The 19,293-nt window shown below is 65.8% G+C and overlaps 4 protein-coding genes across 7 annotated transcripts in view; 2 read left to right on the top strand and 2 right to left on the bottom strand.

Annotated features, from left to right (window-relative positions):
• Window positions 1–205: 205 nt before the first annotated feature.
• SP7 (Sp7 transcription factor) lies at window positions 206–1,270 on the top strand (the record flags this gene model as incomplete). The annotated part of the gene is made up of 1 exon (XM_082785685.1): window positions 206–1,270. One exon carries the CDS (start codon window positions 206–208, stop codon window positions 1,268–1,270), a length of 1,065 nt encoding a protein of 354 aa, XP_082641811.1.
• A 3,239-nt stretch (window positions 1,271–4,509) lies between these two features.
• Window positions 4,510–11,091, top strand: AAAS (aladin WD repeat nucleoporin). Of its 2 annotated transcripts, XM_082785689.1 has the most exons (18): window positions 4,510–4,576; window positions 5,071–5,206; window positions 5,292–5,419; window positions 5,764–5,822; window positions 5,925–6,016; window positions 6,302–6,348; window positions 6,522–6,620; window positions 6,855–7,055; window positions 7,287–7,430; window positions 7,568–7,688; window positions 8,079–8,203; window positions 8,452–8,512; window positions 8,610–8,700; window positions 9,149–9,242; window positions 9,367–9,434; window positions 10,221–10,302; window positions 10,517–10,601; window positions 10,828–11,091. In XM_082785689.1, exons 2-18 carry the CDS (start codon window positions 5,084–5,086, stop codon window positions 10,966–10,968), a joined length of 1,761 nt encoding a protein of 586 aa, XP_082641815.1. In that variant the 5' UTR covers window positions 4,510–4,576; window positions 5,071–5,083; the 3' UTR covers window positions 10,969–11,091. The 2 variants fall into 2 exon arrangements, with proteins under 2 accessions (XP_082641815.1, XP_082641816.1); XM_082785690.1 differs by lacking the exon at window positions 6,855–7,055.
• A 1,569-nt stretch (window positions 11,092–12,660) lies between these two features.
• Window positions 12,661–15,817, bottom strand: MYG1 (MYG1 exonuclease). The gene is made up of 7 exons (XM_082785684.1): window positions 15,633–15,817; window positions 14,650–14,762; window positions 14,408–14,567; window positions 14,094–14,243; window positions 13,883–14,005; window positions 13,157–13,338; window positions 12,661–13,060 (listed from the first exon to the last, which is right to left on the bottom strand). Exons 1-7 carry the CDS (start codon window positions 15,804–15,806, stop codon window positions 12,874–12,876), a joined length of 1,089 nt encoding a protein of 362 aa, XP_082641810.1. The 5' UTR covers window positions 15,807–15,817; the 3' UTR covers window positions 12,661–12,873.
• A 1,053-nt stretch (window positions 15,818–16,870) lies between these two features.
• VDR (vitamin D receptor) overlaps window positions 16,871–19,293 on the bottom strand; it is a 35,017-nt gene continuing 32,594 nt past the window's right edge. For all 3 annotated transcript variants that reach the window (XM_082785683.1, XM_082785681.1, XM_082785682.1), the window contains 2 exons: window positions 18,228–18,344; window positions 16,871–18,141 (listed from right to left, as the gene is read on the bottom strand). In XM_082785683.1, the coding sequence (XP_082641809.1) occupies window positions 17,882–18,141; window positions 18,228–18,344 (377 nt within the window). In that variant the 3' untranslated portion in view covers window positions 16,871–17,881. The remainder of the gene's footprint in view (window positions 18,142–18,227; window positions 18,345–19,293) is intronic.

The following is a 19,293-nucleotide window of genomic DNA, read 5'->3' on the forward strand; positions in this document are numbered from 1 at the left end:
GCTGGGTGCCCCACTGCAATGGGTGCCCCCAGGAGCAGGGTGCCCCATCACACTGGGTGCCCCCCAGCACCACACACCCCCCCAGCACCCCCTTCCCCTCTCTTCTAACCCCCCCTTTTCTTTTCCCCTCTTCCCGCAGACCACCATGGCCCCGTGCCCTCGCTGACGGCCGCCCCCTCCGCCAGCACCCTTGGGTGCCCCCGCCATGGGCGACTCCTACACCGCCGCCTTCCCCAGCGGCCCGGGGCTGCTCTCGCCCTCCGCCAGCCCCCAGGCATCGCCCGGTCCTTACGGCCCCGATTACGGCCCCTTCGGGCACCCCTTCCCCGCGCCCGCCGGCACCCAGGAGGTGTTGGGTGCCCCGGTGGTGGTGGCCACCAAGGGGCACCCATCGGGCGACTGCTTGCCGGGCGTCTACCCCTCCCTGGAGATGCCGCACCCCTACGGCTCCTGGTACAAGGGCGGCATCGGCGGGGGGCTACCGGGGGGCTCTGGGCCGGCGGCCCCGGCTTGGTGGGACGTGCACCCCAACGGCGGCTGGCTGGGGGGGCCAGCGGGCGCCGAGGGGCTGCAGGGTTCCCTGCAGGGCCAGCCGGCCCTCAGCCCCCCCCTGCCTGCTTACGGCTCCGATTTCGGGGCTCTCAACCCCCCGCCTTACGCCGGGGGTCCCGGCGCCACCCCGCTCCCCAAAAGCGGCTTGGGGGACGCGGGGGGCAAAGGGCCTCGAGGCGGGGGCTCGCCGGGGACCGGGGGGCGAGCGGCTTGCGACTGCCCCAACTGCCAGGAGCTGGAGAGGCTGGGGGGCAGCGGCGGTGTCGGCGGTGTCGGCGGTGGCGCGGGGGGGCTGAGGAAGAAACCGGTGCACAGCTGCCACATCCCGGGCTGCGGCAAGGTGTACGGCAAGGCCTCGCACCTCAAGGCCCACCTGCGCTGGCACACGGGCGAGCGGCCCTTCGTCTGCAACTGGCTCTTCTGCGGCAAGCGCTTCACCCGCTCCGACGAGCTGGAGCGCCACGTGCGCACCCACACGCGGGAGAAGAAGTTCACCTGCCTGCTCTGCAGCAAGCGCTTCACCCGCTCCGACCACCTCAGCAAGCACCAGAAGACCCACGCCGAACCCGGGCCGCCCAAAACGGCCGGGGGGGCCGCCGAGCAGCAGCAGCAGCAGCAGCAGCAGCAGCAGCCCCCCGCTTCCCCTCGCCGCCCCGCCGCCGCCTCGCCGGACAAGGACGCCGGCAGCCCCGAGGCCGGCAGCTTGCTGGAGATCTGAGCCCCGAGCCTTCCTCCTCCTCCTCCTCCTCTTCCTCCTCCTCCTCCTCCTCCTCCTCCTCCTCCTCCTCCTCTTTTTTCCCCTCTTCCTCCTCCTCCTTCCTCTTCCTCCTCGCCGGGGATATTTATTTCGGGGTCCCCCCCCCCCCGGGGCCGGCAGCCGCTCCCCGTTATAAATTATAATTTATGTCTTAAATTATGGCGAGGGGCGCGGGGCGGGGGCTCGCCGAGCGCCGGGGGGGGATTTTTGGGGTGAGCGCCCCCTTTTTCTCTCCCCCCCCCACACTTTTCTCGTCTCGCCGGCTGTCTTGGCCCCGCACAGAGCTCAGGGACAGGGTTTGCCCCTTCTCCTCCGCCTCGTTAGCACGCCCAGGTCGTTAGGCGCTGATGTACCCCCCCCCCTCATTAGCTGGCTACCCCCCCCCCCCAAAAAAAAAAAAAAATAAATAAAAGCAATAAAGGGATCAACCAGGAGCAACGGCAGCGTGGTGCCCCCGTCCCTTCCCTGGGGGGAAACTGAGGCACGCGGGGACGTGGCTGCATTGGGGACCCGGCCCCACAAAGTGTCCCCAGCCCCCAGGGGATGTCCCTGCTCAGGGTCACCGCAGCGTGAGCAGTGCTGGGGACGATCCCGTTGTGTCCCCTTGTCCCCCGTCCCCGCGTCCTGGTGGCCCCGTGTCGCTGTGCCCTCGTCCCTCTGTGTCCCCATCGCCCCGTGGCCCCGGGTCCCAGTGTCCCCATGTCCCCGTTCCTTGCGTCTCCCCATTCCCAGCACCCTGCGATCCCACGTCCCCATAGCCCTGTGACCCCGTGTCCCTATTGCCCCGTGTCCCTTCATCCCCATAACCCTACGTCCCCCTGTCCCCGTGTCCCTGCATCCCCATAGCCCCGTGTCCCCATAGCCCCGTGTCCCCATGTTCCTTCATCCCCATGTCCCCAGGCTCAGGGACCACCCAAGCCCCTTTTGGGGTCCCATCGGGGTCCCCCACCTGCAGTGACCACGCGGGCACATCCCACACATGTGTGCCCCCCCAGCCCCGTGTCCAACAGCCCCGGGGACATCCATGCATGGGAACACGCGACCCCACGCGTGTGAGGCGCCCCGTGCCTCAGTTTCCCCACGGCCGGTGGGGGACACGCAGTGACGGTGTGGGGCCGAGGACCCCCGGATTTTGGGCACCGCGGGCTGGCAGCACCCCCACGCCCCCCCCCCTCTTCACTGAGCAACCCCAGCGCCTTGGGTTCCTGCCAGGGCTTTGAAGCACCGAGCCCCATTTTGGGGCTTTTTTTGTGTATTTTTATTTTTTCTACAAAACCCAAAAAAGCCACGGAAAAAGGCAGAGGAAGGCGGAAGCGGCCTCGTGCTCGGCCGCCTCCCATCCCAGCGCCCACGGGGCCGGCGGCGGGTCCCCGTGCCAGCGTGGCGGGGCCCCGGGTGCCACCACCCCTGGCCACGTGTGCCACCGCGCGCTGAGTCACCGCGCCTGGCAGGGACCCAGGGGTGCTGGGGGGAAACTGAGGCACGGGGACGTCCCCAGCCATGGTGACGCGGTGCCACGGCGGGTGACAACGCCGTCCCCAGGCTGGCTCTGCCACCTCCTCGGGCCTTGAATTCGGGGTGGTGGGTGCCAGCTTGCACGAGGACCCCCCACCGCCGCTCCCCTGCTTGACACAAGTTGGCTTTTTTAGGGGTTTTTCCCCCCAAAACGCTGCTCGCTGTGGGTGGGCCGGTGCCAACGGGCGCCGAGCGCATCCGGCCGCGTCCCCGAGCCAAACCCCGACCGGAGCCTCCCCAAACCACGGGGAGCCCAAACCCACCCTCGCCCCGCTCTGACGGCCCCTCAGAGCCCCCCACGGCGGCGCGAGGTTTCCCAAACCCCCGGGGTGTGTTGGGGGGGGGATTTTTTTTAATTTTTTTTTTTTGGGGGGGGGTTCGGCTCCAACCGCCGCGTCCCAGCGAAGGGAAGCCGCGAGGCCACGCCAGCCCTGCGGTGGCTCTGATGTCTTCCAGCGATCGGCGCCGTCCAAATCGTTGTCTCCTATCAAACCCCGCTCGCTCCGTAACGGGTGAGGAATGCAGGGCCTCCCGCCGCAGCCCCCTCCGCCAGAGCGTTTATTTAATATCCTGAAAAAATTAAAATAACTTCTGCGGCCGCTAAGGCAAACACAGAGATAAATGTAATAAAAGCGAGCCGAAAACGGGAGGGAAGGAAAATGAGAGCCCATGAAGAGGAGCTGGGAGAGCTCCAAGCCCGAGGGGCTGGGCTGGGGGGAGCGGGGCGGGCACGGCACCCCTGGGACCCCAGTAGGGGGTGTTCCCATATAGGAACCCCTGGGACCTCAATAGGGGGTGTTCCCATATGGGAACTGACGGGACCTGGGCACCCCTGGGACCCCAGTAGGGGATGTTCCCATATAGGAACCCCAATAGAGGGTGTTCCCATATGGGAACCTCTGAGACCCCAATAGGGGATGTTCCCACATGGGAACCCACCGGACATGGGCACCTCTGGGACCCCAATAGGGCTAATTCCCATAGGGGCACCCATGGGAGCTGGGCACCCCAATAGGGGAGCGTTTCCATACGGACACCCATGGGACCTGGGCACTCCTGGGACCCCAGTGGGGGGTGTTCCCATACAGCACCCACAGCACGTGGGCACCTATGGGACCCCAACAGGGGATATTCCCATAGAGGCACCCCTGGGACCCCAATAGGGGGGTGTTCCCATACGGACACCCCTCGGACCGCAGTGGGGGGGTGTTCCCATAAGGGCACCCATGGGACCTGGGCACCCAGGGGACCCCAAAACGGGGCTGTTCCCCTACAGGCACCCATGGGACCCGGTCCCCCAGGAGACCCCCGGACGGGGGGGGGTCCCGCGCAGTCCCCCACGTGCAGGGGGCGCGCCGCCGGCCCCCACGTGCCGCTTTCCCGCCCCCGCGGCGGCGCGCCGCCTCCCTTAAAGGGGCAACGCCATCCGTGGTGGACCCCCCAAATATTTCTCATCTCCCGTTGCAGCGCGGGGTGCCCCGAGCGTCCCGTACAGAGCTCGGCTGGGGGAAGAAAACAACCGGGAGAGGAGCCCGGTGGGAGTGGGGCGCCGGCCCCGCCGTGCTCCGGGAACTCTCAAGGGGCCGCGGCCGCTTTAAGGCCCCCCCCACCCCCACCGGGGAGCGCGCGCGGAGCCGTTTGGGACTCGCGGGGAACCGGCGGCGGGAACGGGAACGGGAGCGGGAACGGGGAAGGGACCGGGACCGGGACCGGGACCGGCACCGGGCCCCGGGGGTCGAGCTTGGAACCGAGGCAGGGCCGGGGACTGGGGACAGGGACCAGGAGTGGGGAAGGGGAAGGGGAAGGGACCGGGGACCGGGCCTGGGACCGGGACCGGGACCGGGCAAGGGCTGGGACAGGGGCTGGGGTAGGGGTCGGGACACCGGCACCGCGACAGGGGCGGGAGTGGGACCGGGAACGGGGACCAGAGACTGAGGACGGGGCTGGGGCAGGGGCAGGACCGGGTCCGGGGTCGGGACACCGGCACCGCGGAAGGGACCGGGAATGGGGCCGGGAACCGGGACCGGGGAGCGGAGACTGAGGACGGGGCAGGGGAAGGGCTGGGGACCGGGACCGGGACAGGAGAAGGGGCTGGGACAGGGACAGGACCGGCACCGGGGCAGGGCTGGGGAACTGGTACTGGACCGGGACCATGACCGGGACCGGGATCAGGACTGGGACCGGCACCGGGGACCCGGTACCAGGACCAGGACCATGACCGGGACCGGTGTCTCCTCTCCCCGCAGGCCCCGGCTCAGGATGTGCTCCCTGGGGCTCTTCCCCCCTCCGCCTCCCCCGGGCTCGGCCACCCTGTACGAGCTCAACAACGTCCTGGTGTGCGGCCGCCTGTGCGAGCCGCTGCCGCTCGCCTTCCAGAGCCAGGTGAGACCCCCCCGGGGTGGGCTACCGGTGGCCCCCCCTCCCCGTGCCCCGTGCCCCGCTCACGGTGCCCGGTTTGTGCCCGCAGCTGGCGGGGCTGCCAGCCCTCAGCCTGCCCAAGGACGGCCTGAAAGCACCGGGCCGGCTGGAGCACGGCACCCGGCCGGCCTTCATCCACCACCGAGAGGCTCTGTGGAAGCGCTGCATCAACGCCTGGTGAGCCCCAGCACCACCGGGGGGGGGGTTACGACCCCCGGGGGGTACGGCCCCGTGCTGCTGTTTCGCCCGGTGGCTGCCCCCAGCCCCGTTAAACGCGACCTGGAGGCTCCGTTCCTGGAGATGTGCCCTGCTTTGGGGCTTTTCCGTGCCGGGGGGTGAATGCCCAGCTCGCTAAATTGGGGTTTTGTGGTGTAAAAGGGAGCTCGGAGCAGCTGGGGTGGGTTCTGGGGGGGCTCAGGGCCTCGCAGTGGGCACGGGGAGGTGACCCGGGAGCGGGTTTGGGATGGGGACGCGTCCCCACAGCCGTGTCCGGGGGAGGCTCACGCGGCTTTCCCCCGCAGGCGGGACGCGGGGCTGTGCGGGCTGCTCAAGGAGATCGCCAGCGCCGAGGAAGAGGAGGGTGAGTGGGGGGCAGCTGGCGGGGCTGGGGCATCTCCGGGGGCTCTCCAGGCCCCCCTTTGCTCCCCCGGTGGCCGTCCCATCGTGCCCGTGCCCCCCGCAGGTCTGCAGTGGCTGAAGACGGGCTCGAGCTCCGCTCTGGCCGTGTGCCGCTGGCTGTCCTCCCTGCACGGCTCCCTCTTCCCCCACCTCTCCGTGAGTTTTTTTTTTTTTGGGGGGGGGAAACAGTGCCATGTGCCTGCTCTAGGGGCTGCAGGTGGGGGCTTGCTGGCTGAAAACACAGCAAAATGTTCAAAGTGCTGGTGGCCACCTAAAAACACCACACATTTCCTCCCATAAAGGGAGAACAACGGGTGCCAAAGGGGCGTTGGGGCAGCAAACCCCAGCTCCGGGGGGAGCGACGTGGAGTTGGGGGGGAGAGGGAAGGGATTTGCTGCCAGCTCCGGGCTAACTTTTCTCCCCGTCTGCCCCTTCCTGAAGCTGACCAGCGAAGACATGATCGCTGCCTTCTCCCAGGCTGTCGACTGGTGAGTGCTGAGCTGCGCGAATTTAGCAGAGGAAAAAATTTGCAGGGAATTTAGCAGAGAAAACGACCCCGCCGAGCGGCAGGAGGGCAGGGTTAGGTGTATTTCAGCGGGGACCTTTTGGGAGGTGCCTTTGGTGGCCCCGGGGTGTCACCGCTCCCCGTCCGTCCCCGCAGGGCCGGCTGCACCGTGCGCGCCTTCGCCTGGCACCCGCACACCAGCAAGTTCGCGGTGGCGCTTCTGGATGACTCCGTCCGGGTGTACAACTCCAGCAGGTGAGGAGGCTGCTGCCTGCCCTTAGCCCACCCACCCAAAAACGCCTCCAGCACGCTCCCAGGACTCCTCCAGCGTCCCCATCCCCTTCCCCGTGCGCTCAGGCTCCGCTCCCATTGGTGCCACCCATCCTGAGAGCTCGCAGGAGCCCCCCTAGGGCACCTCCCAGGGTCTCCAGCCTCAAACTCTGTTTCTTTTTTCCTCCCGGGTGCCCTGCAGTCTCCTTTCTCCTCCAGGTCTCCCCGCTCCCCCGGCGCGTCTCGGCAGGCGTGTAAAGCCCTCCTGACGAGACGACTCCGCCGCCTCGTCCTGCGGCCCCCCCAGCGCCTCCCCGCTGAGCCGCTCTCCCCCAGCTGGGATTTCAAACCCGCAAGTGCCAGAGCTCCCCCCGGGACTGGGCTGTGGGGAGCACGGGGCTCGGTGCTGAACCACCTGAGGTGTGCTCCGGCTCGCCGCGCCGGTGTCACCTGGCTGGGGTCCCCTCTGTCCCCCCCTATCCCACCCCAAAAAGAAGCAGGTCACAGCGGGGCACCCTCACCCTAGGCTTTTTTTAGGCACCCCGCTGCGGTCAGAGCTGGAGAGAAGGACCCTGGGAGCTGCCCCCCGGGTGGGGTGAGCGCTCCACTCCCTCTTTCTGCCCTTCATCACGCTCTCCTCCTCTTCCTCAGCGCCACCATCCCCTCGCTGAAGCACCGCCTGCAGAGGAACGTGGCCGCCGTGGCCTGGAAGCCGCTGTGCGCCTCCATCCTGGCCGTCGCCTGCCAGAGCTGCGTCCTGGTCTGGCACCTGGACCCCACCTCCCTCTCCACCAGGTGCCAGCCCCCCCCCGGGGGGCTGCTGCCGACCCCTTTTTGGTTGGCTCGGGGTTAAACCCGGGGAGAACACGGCGCCGGGATGCCAGGTTTTGGGGTGCCAGCAGCTGGTTTTATTTTCCTCTCCTTCCCTCCAGGCCCTCGTCCGGCTGCGCCCAGGTGCTCTCCTACCCCGGGCACAGCCCCGTCACCAGCCTGGCCTGGGCTCCCAGCGGGGAGCTGCTGCTCTCGGCCTCGCCGGTGGACACGGCCATGCTGGTGAGCTGGGGGGGCTTCTTTTGGTCAGGGGAGCTTTGTTTGGGGAGGGGGAGGCTTCGTTTGGCCAGGGGGGCTTCATTTTGTGGGGTGCTGGAGCTGTCAGCCCACTGCTGGGCCACCTTGGAGGCTCTACGTCCACTGGGGACGGATGGGATTTCCTCAGAGAGTGGTTTAGGTCCTGAATTTGAACTCAGGTTTCCTCAGGGGGAGGTTTAGGTCCTGAATTTGGGGCGCTCAGCCCTGAAAGCCTCACACCTCGCTCCCCGATCCATTCCCCAACCTTCCAGTGTCCCATTTCGGCCCATTTGGCCAATGTCAGGAGCCGTCCCCGTGGCTGTGGGGCTGTGCAGTGTCCCGTTACCCTCCCAGCCCCGTTGTGCCCCTCTCCAGGTGTGGGACGTGTCCACGGAGAACTGCGTCCAGCTGCAGTGGTTTGGGGGCGGCGGGGTCACCTTCTTGGCTTGGTCGCCGGATGGCAGCAAGGTGCTGGCGGCCACCCCCTCGGCGGTGTTCAGGTGAGCTCCTGGTCCTGCTGCTGCCCCCCCCCCGAGCTGTTTTCTCTCAGCCCTCTTTAACATCCTCATTTCCCCTAAATAAAGGGCTCTGTTTGTCTCCTAGCCGCCCCCCTTCCCCCTGTGACCCATGCCGAGGGGGGTAAATTGGGGGTTAGCTGGGTCTGGCCTCTCGGGCTCCTCTTGGAGAGGCAAAAGCGGGGCAGATCCCCAAAATTTATCCTGCTCACGTCGGCCTGCTTCTCCTCCAGAGTCTGGGAGGCTCAGATGTGGACGTGCGAGAGGTGGCCCACGATCAAAGGGCGCTGCCAGGTAGGACGGTGCCACCAGCGGGCGTTTCATCCCCCCCAACGAGCCACCAGCTCCCCAGCCGTGGTGGCGGGCGCTGACGTCCCTCTGTGCCCTGCAGACGGGGTGCTGGAGTCCCGACGGCAGCCGGCTGCTCTTCACGGTGCTGGGCGAGTCCGTCATCTACTCCTTGTCCTTCTCCGAGTACAGAGGTGAGTCCCCGAGGTCCCCAAGGCGCTGCCTTGCTGTCAGCCCTGGCTGGGGTTGGCCACAAAAGCATTTTGGTGAGGCTCCAACCTGCTGGGGGCACAGCCAGGACACGCAGGGAAGGGTGGGGATTCTTCCACAGGTTCCTGGGGGCTCCCAAAACGCAGCTCGGTGCCAATTTTTCCCCCTTTTTGTTGCTCCTTGCTTTGAGTTACGGCCGTACAGTCACTCACAGTTTGCAGGGAAGCTTTTACACTGCCACCACCCAGCTTTTTTCCACGAAGGCAGCTGCTCCTCGCGCTTGTCGAGGGAAATCCTTCCCTGTCCTCCACCCCAAACACAGGCAGATGCTGCCGGGACAGCGGGAGGTTCCTCCACAGCTGCTGCAGGAAACAGAAATCGGGCGTCATGCTGGAAGCAGATGTGATTGAAGGCAACGAGTTTCTCTTTCAGGGGAGATGCAGGGGCAAGTGGGGGGCTCCAAAACAGCTTCCATCGTGGCAGACCTGTCGGAGACCACCTTCGAGACGCTCTACGGGGAGGAGAGGTGGGTCTGCCCCTGCACAATGCTTGTGGGGGGGGGGGGCGGAGGGGGTTTGTGCCCCTCTTTCCAGCAGCCCCCGGTGTGGGGGGCGTTGGCTGGGGGCTCACCGTGCTCCTGTGGGTTCCAGGATCGGGGGCGAGGTGCACTCCATGGTGTGGGACCCCACCGGCGAGCGGCTGGCGGTGATCATCAGAGGTAAGGGCGAGGTGCTGCCCCCACATGGGCTGTTCCTTGCTGATTTCACCCCAAAATCCTCAATCCAGTGGGCTGGGAGCGAACCCCAGAGGGGTGAGGGGCCAGCAAGGAGGCACCCGCTCCCTCTCCTTCCTTCCCCACCGGGACTTTGCTGCCCTGAGTCCCTTGGCGAGGGAGCTCCGTGCCCTGTGCCAGCCCTGCCTGAGCTCTCGGTGTTCCCGCAGTGCCCGCACTGCTCCTCCAGCCTCTTGACTGTGCCAGAGGAGCAGCCCTGGGGATAATCGAGCCATTCAGGCCCTCCTGGCTGCAGCCGGGACGAGCAGTGCCCCGACACAAAGCAGCCCTTTGAGGGAGCACCGAAAACGCGGCGCTGGGGACGCTGCCGCTCGCCTCGGCCTCCCTGCGAGCTGCCGGTGGGGACAGGGCCTGGGTTGCATCAGAACCACTGGGTCTGAGCTCAGCCGCTTTTATTTTGCCCTGCTTCAAGCTGGGTGGGGAGAAAAACACAAGAGGGAAACCTTGGAGGGTCCCAGGACTTCTGCAGCTGGCTCCTCACCGTCCTCTGCGCCCGTAGGGGTAGAAAAAGAGAAAATAATCACTGGGTTCGGGGCACGGGGCCCTCACATCATGCCCTGAAGGTTGGGGTGTTCCTAAAGGAGCTGCCTCAGCTGCTGCCCAACCCCTTCTCCCCCAACTTTACCTGCCTGAGGGCCGATTTTGCTGCCCCCAGCGCGCCCCTGGGACCACCGGGGGCATCCTGACGGCCGCTTCTCTCTCCTCCCGCAGGGAATCCCGACTCCCCCGGCAGCCAGACGGTGGTGGCCGTGTTTCGTACCCGCAACAGCCCCGTGTTCGAGCTCCTGCCCTGGTGCGTAGCGTGCCGGGGGCTGCCTGGGGGCTGCCCACCCGTGGGACGTGGTGGGGAGGAGGGAGAAGACGCTGCCACCCTTCACCGCTCCTCCAGGCAGCGTTGTTTTCCCCCAGAATCGGTCATATTGCCCCCATTTTGGCCATATGACCCTCCAAACCCTTTATCTGGGGCCCCATGGGGGTGCTGACCTCGTCTTTCCCTCCCCTGGCAGCGGATTCCTGCGGGGCGAGCAGGACGCGCAGCCCCAGCTCATCGCCTTCCACCCCTGCTTCCAGCAGGGCGCCCTCCTGACCGTGGTGAGTGGGGCTCCGCGTTGCCAGCAGCTCCTGCAGCTCTGTGAATAACGCAGGGGCTGCAGCACGGGGTTAAAAACGTCCCCAAAGCGTCCCCAAAGTGTCCCTGGGTGGGCAGAGGGCGAGGAAAGCGCCTTTGTCTGGGTTTTGGGGAGCTCTGGGACTCATCCTGCTCCTCCAGGGGGGGGTTTGGGAGGGTGGTGCTGACCTCTGCTCGTGTCTCCTCCAGTGCTGGTCCACGGGGAAGATCAGCCACGTCCCCTTCTTCTTCGTCAGCGCCCACGTGCCCTGCGCCAGCCCCGGCCGCAGCCCCGTGGTGGCCATGCCCAGCGGCAGCGTGCGGGAGCAGCCCCTCTTCTCAGAGCTCTGAGCCCCCCCCCCCAGCGGCTCCCCTGCCCCAAAAAAACGGGGCTGGGGCGCTCCCTCCGTCACCTCCCCGGGCTCGGCTGCGGGTTCCTCTTCCTCCTGGGACACAGCAACGGGGCTCGAGGGGTTTTTGGTGGCATCCGAGGGACTTTTGGTGGCATCTGCTGCGGGTTCCTGCCCCCCAGGTGCTGGGGCGGGCAGCTGGGGGTCGGTGCTGCTCGGATTAAAGGTGATTTTTCCTCCCTTTTGCCTTTTCTGCACTTTGTTTGTTCCTCGCACAAAAGCAGCCCTGGGTTGGCCTTGGAAGTGCTGCGGGGAGCAAGTTCCCAAAGCTGTGCGGGGCTGGGGCTGGTTTTGGGGCTCCGGCGGTGCTCCGTGGTGCCAGGGGTGAGGCTGAGCCAGGCCAGCCACGGCGGTGCCTTAATTAATAATTAAAGCAGGTTGGAGGCACCTGCTGCAGGGTTTGGGTGCTCTCAGTGCTGCAGGGGTAGGGGTAAGCCTTCGGGGGGGGGGTCTGGGTGCTGTTTTGGGGTCGAACAAGGGCTGCTGTGAGGGCTGGGGTGTCCTTGGCCAAAAATGCAGCTTTTGGGCTTCAGCTGGAGGGTGTAGGAATAACCTCGAGGGTGTGAAACCCCAAATTTTGGCTCCTGGGTCCTCCTGGGGGCTGCGAGGGGGGAGGCTCGTGCTGGCCCACGTGAGCCCAGCCACCGCTGAGGCTTTTTTTGGGGAGCAGATGGGCCCCGAGCAGGGATTAGCCGTGAGGGGCAGCGGGGTTAAAGCCCGGGATTACACACGGTTAATCCCCAGGATTACGCTGTGATCACCCTGCTAAAGCCTGGGGTGGGGGGAGAGGTGATGGGGAGGGCTTTGGCTCCCCCCCCAGCTCTACAACACCCCCCCAGGACCCCCAAAATGGGGCAAGGACCCTTCCCCCCCCCAAAAAAAAATCCCCTCCCCCTGGGGGCAGGAGGGCAGCAGCCAGCTCCCAGCCAGGGGTAAAAAAAAAAAACGGGGTACGAACCCGCTCCGGCCGCTGGGACAGCTCTGGGGGGGGATTTCACCCCTCGGGGGGGGCTCCCTAATTTTCAGCTGCCTCCTCCTCCTCCTGGCACGTCAGAGGACGGTGCTGAGCGTCTCCTCTTCCTCTTCATCCTCCTCTTCCTCGGGGTTTGGCCGCTGGCAGGGCAGCGCCCGCAGGTACTGGAGGTGCAGCCGGGTCTCGGCGCGGCTCCTGCGCACGTAGCGGCCCAGGCAGGCGAGGAGGGCACCGAGCCACCCCCCCACGGCCACCAACACCCCCACGTCCGGGGCCCGCGGCCGCCGGCTCCCCGTGGCCGTCTCGTTGTGGCCGTCGGAGGGGGGCAACCCCCGGGGCCCCCCCATGGGGCAGCGGGGGCAGCAGGGCAGCCCCAGGGCCAGCAGGAGCAGCCAGGCCGCCCGCATCGTCCCCGAGCCGTGCTGGGAGCGAGGGGGGGGGGCTCCGTGTCCCCCCCCAGGACAGCTGGCTGCTGACGCCCGGGCTCCTCTCCCAGCTCCAGATGGGACAGGGGGGACACGAGGGGGGGGTTGATGCCCTCAACCAACTTCTCTGCCCCGATTCCCGGCCCCGCTGCACCCCCCCTGCTCCCTGGGGTGCCCACGGACGACCCCCAGCTGCCAGGGTGGGAACCGTGCTGGGACCATACTGGTTTTTACTGGTGTCAGGGCTGGGAAGCTGCAGGTACATCGCAGGAACAGGGGCAAGCTTCCGAGCATTGGATCCTAAACCCCTCTCAGCCAGTCCTCTGCGCTGGCACCAGTCCCACGCCGTAACTGGGACCAGTAAAACCCCAGTGCCGCTGCCTCAGTGTCCGGCTGCGACCGCTCTGTCCCGGGGGGGATTTTTGGGGGTGCCCCCAGTCCGGGGACCTCATTTGCTTTGCTCTCCAGCCTCGTGCCTCAGTGCCAGCGTCCTGCGGGCCATCTGCAGGGCCCCGTCCCGCGTGCGGTTGCCGCCGATGAAGCCGCTGGCGTGGACGAAGACGCAGCCGGGGATGGCGGCGAGCTGCGACAGCTCCTCCTCACGGAACCCCCGCCACGGCTCCGGGAGGGGAAGGCTGCAAAAAAAAACCAAAAAAACATGAAAAAAAGGGGAATAAGAAGGTGAAATCCCATCCCAGCTTGGTGGGGGGTGTTTAGGGCGCGGGGCTCACCGGCTCTGGAAGGTGTTTGGCCCCACCGGGACGCTCTGCACCCGCCACTGCCCGCTGCGGTCAGGGAACAGCACCAGCTGCAGGGGGGTGGGCAGCTCCAGCTCCTTCTCCAGGCTGAAAAGGTGCTCCTTCCACGGGCAGCCCCCCTGCGGGAGCTCCAGCACCGCCCCACTGGCGTCCACCTGCAGGGGGGACACGGTGTGACGGTGCCCTGGCATCAGGGGGGGTGCCCACGCGGCCACGGTGCTGCTGCGGGTTCGGATTCTCTGCCTAAAAGCTAGAGGGAAGAGCCCCCCCCTGCCCCCCGATGGGTCCCGGTGCTGTTGTGGGGGGGTAAAAGCATAGAGGGGGGGAGTGGGGGGCACGGGAAGGGGTGTGGTTGGGGATAGGGGGGTGTATGGGGTGGGTGAGAGCAGGTTTTGGGGTGCAGGGGGTGATGTGGGTGGAAATGGGGTGCAGGGGGCACAGGGATAGGGGGTGCAGGGATATGGGGTGCACGGGGTGCAAGGATGTGGGGCACAGGGATATGGGGTGCAGGGAGGTGGGGTGCAGGGATAGGGGGCACAGGGATATGGGGTGCAGGGATTTGGGCTGCAAGGCCATGCCCCACGGCTACGGGGCTGCGCGGGGAGGCTCAGAGCGAGAGCAGGGGGCCCCTCACAGCCCCGGGGCTCAACCCCACTGTTCTGTCCCCCCCCCAAACCCCAAAACCAGCCCCGGGATCACCTCAAAGCGCCGCCGGATGGCCTCCTCCACAAGCACCCGCGCGGGCAGCCAGGCCCGGTGGTAATAATCCAGCCTGTCCAGGAACTCGCCCCCCACCAGCTCCAGCGCCCGCTTGAACCCTTCCTGGGGACGCAGAGATTTGGGGGTCAACCCCGAGGAATTCATCCCCGTGGCCCCCACCCCCTCGTGTCCCCCCCCTCCCCGTCCCCACCTCGGTGTCCTGCTCGGGGTCGTTCCAGCGGGGGTTGAGGCGGCCCACGCGGGCGCTGAGGTGGGTGGTGAGGGCGTAGCGGGGCTCGCCGTCCGTCTGCGCCACGCCGTTGTCCACGGCGTCGATCTCCTCCACGAAGTTCTCGTAGAGCTGGGGCCAAAAAACAAAAACAAAAAACAAAAAACAATGGGAGGGGGCACGGGGAGGGGGGTCAGCCCCGTCTGGAGCGAGCAGCGGGCGCTGGGAGGAAGCGACCCCAATGTTTATGGGGTCACCCCATAAAAAGCTGGTGGGGGGAGCTCCCCATCCCGTACTTTATCGTAGAGTGCTGTCACCACGGGGCCGTCCTCCGGCTGCCCCAGGAGGTTGGCGAGGATTTGGGCGCCGAAATGGTGGTAAACCAGCCCGGCACTGCTCAGCTTCGTGGTCCAGGGCTTGCTGGGCTGGAGGCTGTGCATGGATAGGGCGAAGGACCTGCCAGGGAAACGGGGTCAGCCCCAAAGAGCCCCCCCAGCCCCTAAGCGGGGAGCCTGGGGTTGCAGGGGGGGGGTCTCACCTCTGGTGGTGGTCGTAGCGGTGCCGCTCGGGGTCGTATTCGCCCCCCACGTCCACCACCACGTCGCACTCGGCCAGGCGCTCGGGGTCGCGGGTGCGCACCACCTCCGCGTCCTGCGGGGGCACGGGGTGAGGCTGGGAGGGGGCTCAGGGGGGAATTTTGGGGGGGTGGGGACCTCAGGGTGGCCGCCAGGTGAGATCGGAGACCCCGACTGCAGCCCCCGGGTGGATCTGGGGACCCTAAGGGAGGAGTGGGGACCCCAGGGTGGTCCCAAGGATGTGGAGGGGGGACCCCAGGGTGGGACTAAGGACACTGAATGGGGAATGGGGACCCCAAGGGGGCTGCCAGGTGAGATCAGAGACCCTGAACGTAGCCCCTGGTGAACCCAGAGACCCTAAGGGAAGACTGGGGACCCAGGGTGGCCCCCAGGTGGGACCGTGGACAATGAGGTGGGATGGGGGACCCCAGGGTGCCCCAATGAAGCCGAGTGGGGACAAAAGACCCCAAGGCTTCCCCCAGGTAGAACCAAAGACACCAAGGGGCAACAGGGGACCCCAAGGAGGCCCCCAGGACACCAAGGAGGGAGCTGGGGGGCCCCAGAGTGGTCCCAAAGACACCGAGGGGGGGGACAAGGGACCACAGGGTGGCCCCCGGGTGGTCCCAAGGACACTGAGAGGGGGCGGGGGACCCCAGGGCGGCCTCCCAGTGGGACCAAAGGCACTGAGGGGACACCGGGAGCCACGGGGAGGCCCCAAGGACCCCGAGGGGACCCCGGGGAGGCCCCCAGGACACCAAGGGGGGGGCTGGGGGCCCCCAGGGCGGCCCCACAGACCCCGAGGGTGGCCTCCAGGTGTACCCACGACCCCTGAGGGGCCCCTAGGGAGACCCCAGCGCGGCCCCAACAGGGACCGGGGCCCAAACGGCGACACCGGGGCCCTAACGGCGGCCTCGGCTCCTTCAGGGGGGGCCGGTCCGGGCCGTACCCGGTATCGGGGCAGCAGGCGCAGCAGGCAGCACGCCAGCACCTCGTCGCAGTGGAAGGTGCCGTCGTGGGTGCCGATGCGGGGCGCGGGGCCGGGGCGAGGCCGCTTGGGCCCGGCCCCGCTCCCGGTACCGGCGGCGGCCATGACGGGGAGGGCCCGCGCGGCGCGGCGCATCACTGCGCATGCGCGGCGCTTCGCCGCTTTGACTGCGCACGTGTGACGCTGCCTCGCTGACTGCGCACGCGCCCTCGCCCCGCCCGCGTGAGCCCCGCCCACGCCCTCCCACGCCCCGCCCACGCCCTTTTGAACCGCGCATGCGCCGGCCTCGCCCCGCGGGTACGCCCCCCCCAGCAGCGCCCTGCTGCTCTGCGCATGCGCTGAGCCGCGCCCCAAGTGCCCCCGCCCTGCCGCCCTGCGCATGCGTCAAATGGGGGGGGGGGAATCGCGGCGCCTGCTACTGCGCGTGCGCGGAGCTGCGGGGGGGCGGGGGATGAAGGGGGGACATGGGGGGGACGTGGGGGGACACAAGGGGATATGGGGGCTATGGGGGGGACATTGGGATGTGGGGGGAGGCATTGGGGGATACAAGAGGACATGGGGGGGCCACATAGTGGGACATGGGAGGATATGGGGGTGACATGGGGGGGACATTGGGATGTGGGGGGGCATTGGAGGACACAAGGGGACATGGGGGGACACATAGGGGGATGTGGAGGGATATGGGGGGACATAGGGACATGGGGGGGACATGGGGACATTGGGGGGACACCAGAGTATATTGGGGGAACATTGGGGGACACGGGGGGGGGCATGGGTATGACATGGAGGGACACCAGGGGACATGGGGGGGCACAGGACACAGACATGGGGAGAACGGACATGGGGGGGACGTGAGCATGGGGGCTGTGGACATGGGGAGAATGAACATGGGGACATGGAGGGACATGGAGAACATGGGGGGGACATGGGGGACACTGACACTGGGACATGGGGAGAATGGACATGGGGGGACACCAGGGGACACGGACACTGGGACATGGGGACACGAGGAGCATGGGGCACAGGGACATGGGCACGGGGACAAGGGGAGAACAGTCATGGGGACATGGGGGGGACAAGGGGGGGACATGGGGACAGGGACACGGGCACGGCTGGACGGAGCATGGGGGACATGGGAGGAGAGCTATGGGGACACGGGGACATGGAAGGACATGGGGACAGACAGACAGACAGTCCCCAAAAACCAGCCCGGGCGCCGTTCCCAAGCGATATTTATTTGCACAGAGCAGCACGTGGCAGCGGTGGCTGCAGCGACCGACCCGGTGTCGTGTCCGTGTCCCCCCCCCTATAAAGTGCACGGCCACCCCGGTGTCACCACTGTCCCCGGAGCCAGGACCTGGTGTCCCGTGGAGGGGGGCGGCCGTGGGGGGAGGGTTTTGGGGCCTCCGGGGTCCCCAAGCTGCCCTCCCCGAAGGCCACCTCTGGAGGGGGGGGGACAGCAGGGGAGGGGGCACCCCCGGCAGCCTCAGAAGTCCCGGTATGGGTGCAAAGGAAACCTCAGCGTGCCCCCCCGAGCCCCCACCTCCATCGTTAAGGCGATGCCTCGTTAGCCCACGGGTGGTCGCAGACCCCAGCCCCACAATGAGGGCTCGGGAGGGGGCTGCAGGAGACCCCTCCACCAGCTCCGCTCCCCCCAGCAGGCAGTAGTGTTAGGAACGCAGCTCGGCTGCTCCCAGATGCTTTTTTTTTTCTCGTTTTTTCTCCCCGTTTTGCCTTGGAGGAGTGCTTTTAGCATGACCACGGCGTTTCCCCGTGGGGATTTGGGGTGTGCCGCCCCGTTGGCATCGTCCTTCGGGAAGGGGGGCGAGCGCGGGGGTCCCTGGGGTCCCGGAGGGGAGCAGGAGCCGGTGCCAGCAGCTCCCCGGCGCCACGGATGTGCAAAACCCCCGGTTTCTGCCAAAAAGCCCGAGTTCTCAGGTCAGAAAAAACCGATTCGAGGCAGCCTAGCCTCAAAAACATCCAGAAAGGGATAAATCAGCTCCGGCGGGTGGGAAAACCGCTGGCGGAGGTTTTGGGGACAAAACGTGCAGGTTTTGGTCCGTGCCCGCTCTGCAGCCGTGGACGAGCCAAAGCAGGAGCTGCAGTAGTGTGAAACCAACCCCTCCGTGTCCGAGCTGGCACCCGGGCTCCCCGGGGGGAGGCCGAGCTGAATTCGGGGGACGCCCCCCGGCTCAGGGCGGCGGCGGGAGTCAGGAGATCTCGTTGCCGAAAACCTCGAGCACCAGGGGGGTGAGCTGCATGCTGTGCTCGGGCTGGAAGGAGAGGCAGCGGTACTGCTTGGAGTGCTCCTCGTTGAGGCTGCGCAGGTCGGCCAGCTTCTGGATCATCTTGGCGTAGAGCAGGCGGCTGCCGGGAGGAGGGTGGCGGCAGCGGATGTAGGTCTGCAGGGTGTCCGAGAGGCGATCCTGGATGGCCTCCACCAGCGAGGTGTCCTGCACGCCGGGGCGGTCTGGGGGAGGTGAAAATGGTGAGGAAGGGACGGGGGGTGGTGGGTTTTTGGGGGGTTATCTGGTGGGATGGGGAGCTGGAGCCTACCCGGGGACAGGATGCAGATGGCCATGAGCAGCACGTGCTCTTCCTCGTGAAGGTTCAGCTTCTTCAGGCCCACCTGGAATTTCACCAGCGGCTCCAGCAGGTCCATGCTGTGGCCGGCTGGGGAGAGAGGAGCCGTCAGCACGGAGCCCCGGGACCACAGCCCGGCTCCCCTGGGGCTGGGGGGCGAGCGGGGGGCTCGGCAGCTCCTCCTTCAGCACAGCAAAGGGAGCAGGGGGGTGGAAGGGGACTTCTGACACAGCTTCAAACATGGCTGTTTATTTTACTTTATTTTACTTTACTTTATTTTACTTAGTAAATAAATTATTTACTATTAAAAAAAAAAAATTAATTATTTACTTAGTAAATAAATTTTACTTTACTTTATCTTACTTTACTTTATTTTACTTTATTTTATTTTACTCAGTAAATAAATTATTTATTATTAAATAGATAAATAAATATTGTTTTTACTTAGTAAATAAATTTTACTTTACTTTACTTTATTTTACTTTATTTCATTTTACTTTACTTTATTTTACTTTATTTTATTTTACTTTATTTTACTTAGTAAATAAATGATTTATTATTAAATAAATAAATAAGTAAATAATTTATTTACTTAGTAAATAAATTTTACTTTATTTTACTTTATTTTATTTTACTTTACTTTACTTCATTTTCTTCCTGATGACACTTTTCTCCTTAGCAGGACATCAGGGAGCAGGTTATTTTGCAGGCCACAAGGCCGATCAGCCCACAGGCGTGTTGCCCCCTTATCACCCCCGGGTGCCCCCCATCCTGCAGGAACATCACAAACCCCCCCAGGCGCCCCAAGCACCCTGCCAGCAGCTCTCACTCCTGCCCTCGGTGGCCCCGTGCCTGCTCCCAGCGCTCTGCCTGGCTTCCTCGGGACCTTGCTTTGGGCTCTCCGCCCTTGCACCAAGGATCCCGGCATCCTTGGGTTACCCTAAATCTCTTCCAAGCGCAGGCAGAGATTTAAAATCCACAATATCTGCAAATCTTATCCCCCCCTCTGGCCCCCAGGGGACGTCTCCTGGCCTGCAGC

The sequence above is a fragment of the Aythya marila genome, assembly GCF_965140915.1.
Source record: "Aythya marila genome assembly, contig: HAP1_HAP1_SCAFFOLD_412, whole genome shotgun sequence".
NCBI lineage: Eukaryota > Metazoa > Chordata > Aves > Anseriformes > Anatidae > Aythya > Aythya marila.

Excerpts from the sequence above, each read along its gene's own strand:
- AAAS (XM_082785689.1), top strand. The coding sequence starts at position 5,084 with ATGTGCTCCCTGGGGCTCTTCCCCCCTCCGCCTCCCCCGGGCTCGGCC. Across the intron at positions 6,349-6,521 it reads TTCTCCCAGGCTGTCGACTG|GGCCGGCTGCACCGTGCGCG; the intron begins GTGAGTGCTGAG and ends CCGTCCCCGCAG. Across the intron at positions 8,701-9,148 it reads GTCCTTCTCCGAGTACAGAG|GGGAGATGCAGGGGCAAGTG; the intron begins GTGAGTCCCCGA and ends TTTCTCTTTCAG.
- MYG1 (XM_082785684.1), bottom strand. The coding sequence starts at position 15,806 with ATGCGCCGCGCCGCGCGGGCCCTCCCCGTCATGGCCGCCGCCGGTACC. Across the intron at positions 14,763-15,632 it reads GCCTGCTGCCCCGATACCGG|GACGCGGAGGTGGTGCGCAC; the intron begins GTACGGCCCGGA and ends GTGCCCCCGCAG. Across the intron at positions 14,244-14,407 it reads TGACAGCACTCTACGATAAA|CTCTACGAGAACTTCGTGGA; the intron begins GTACGGGATGGG and ends TTTTGGCCCCAG.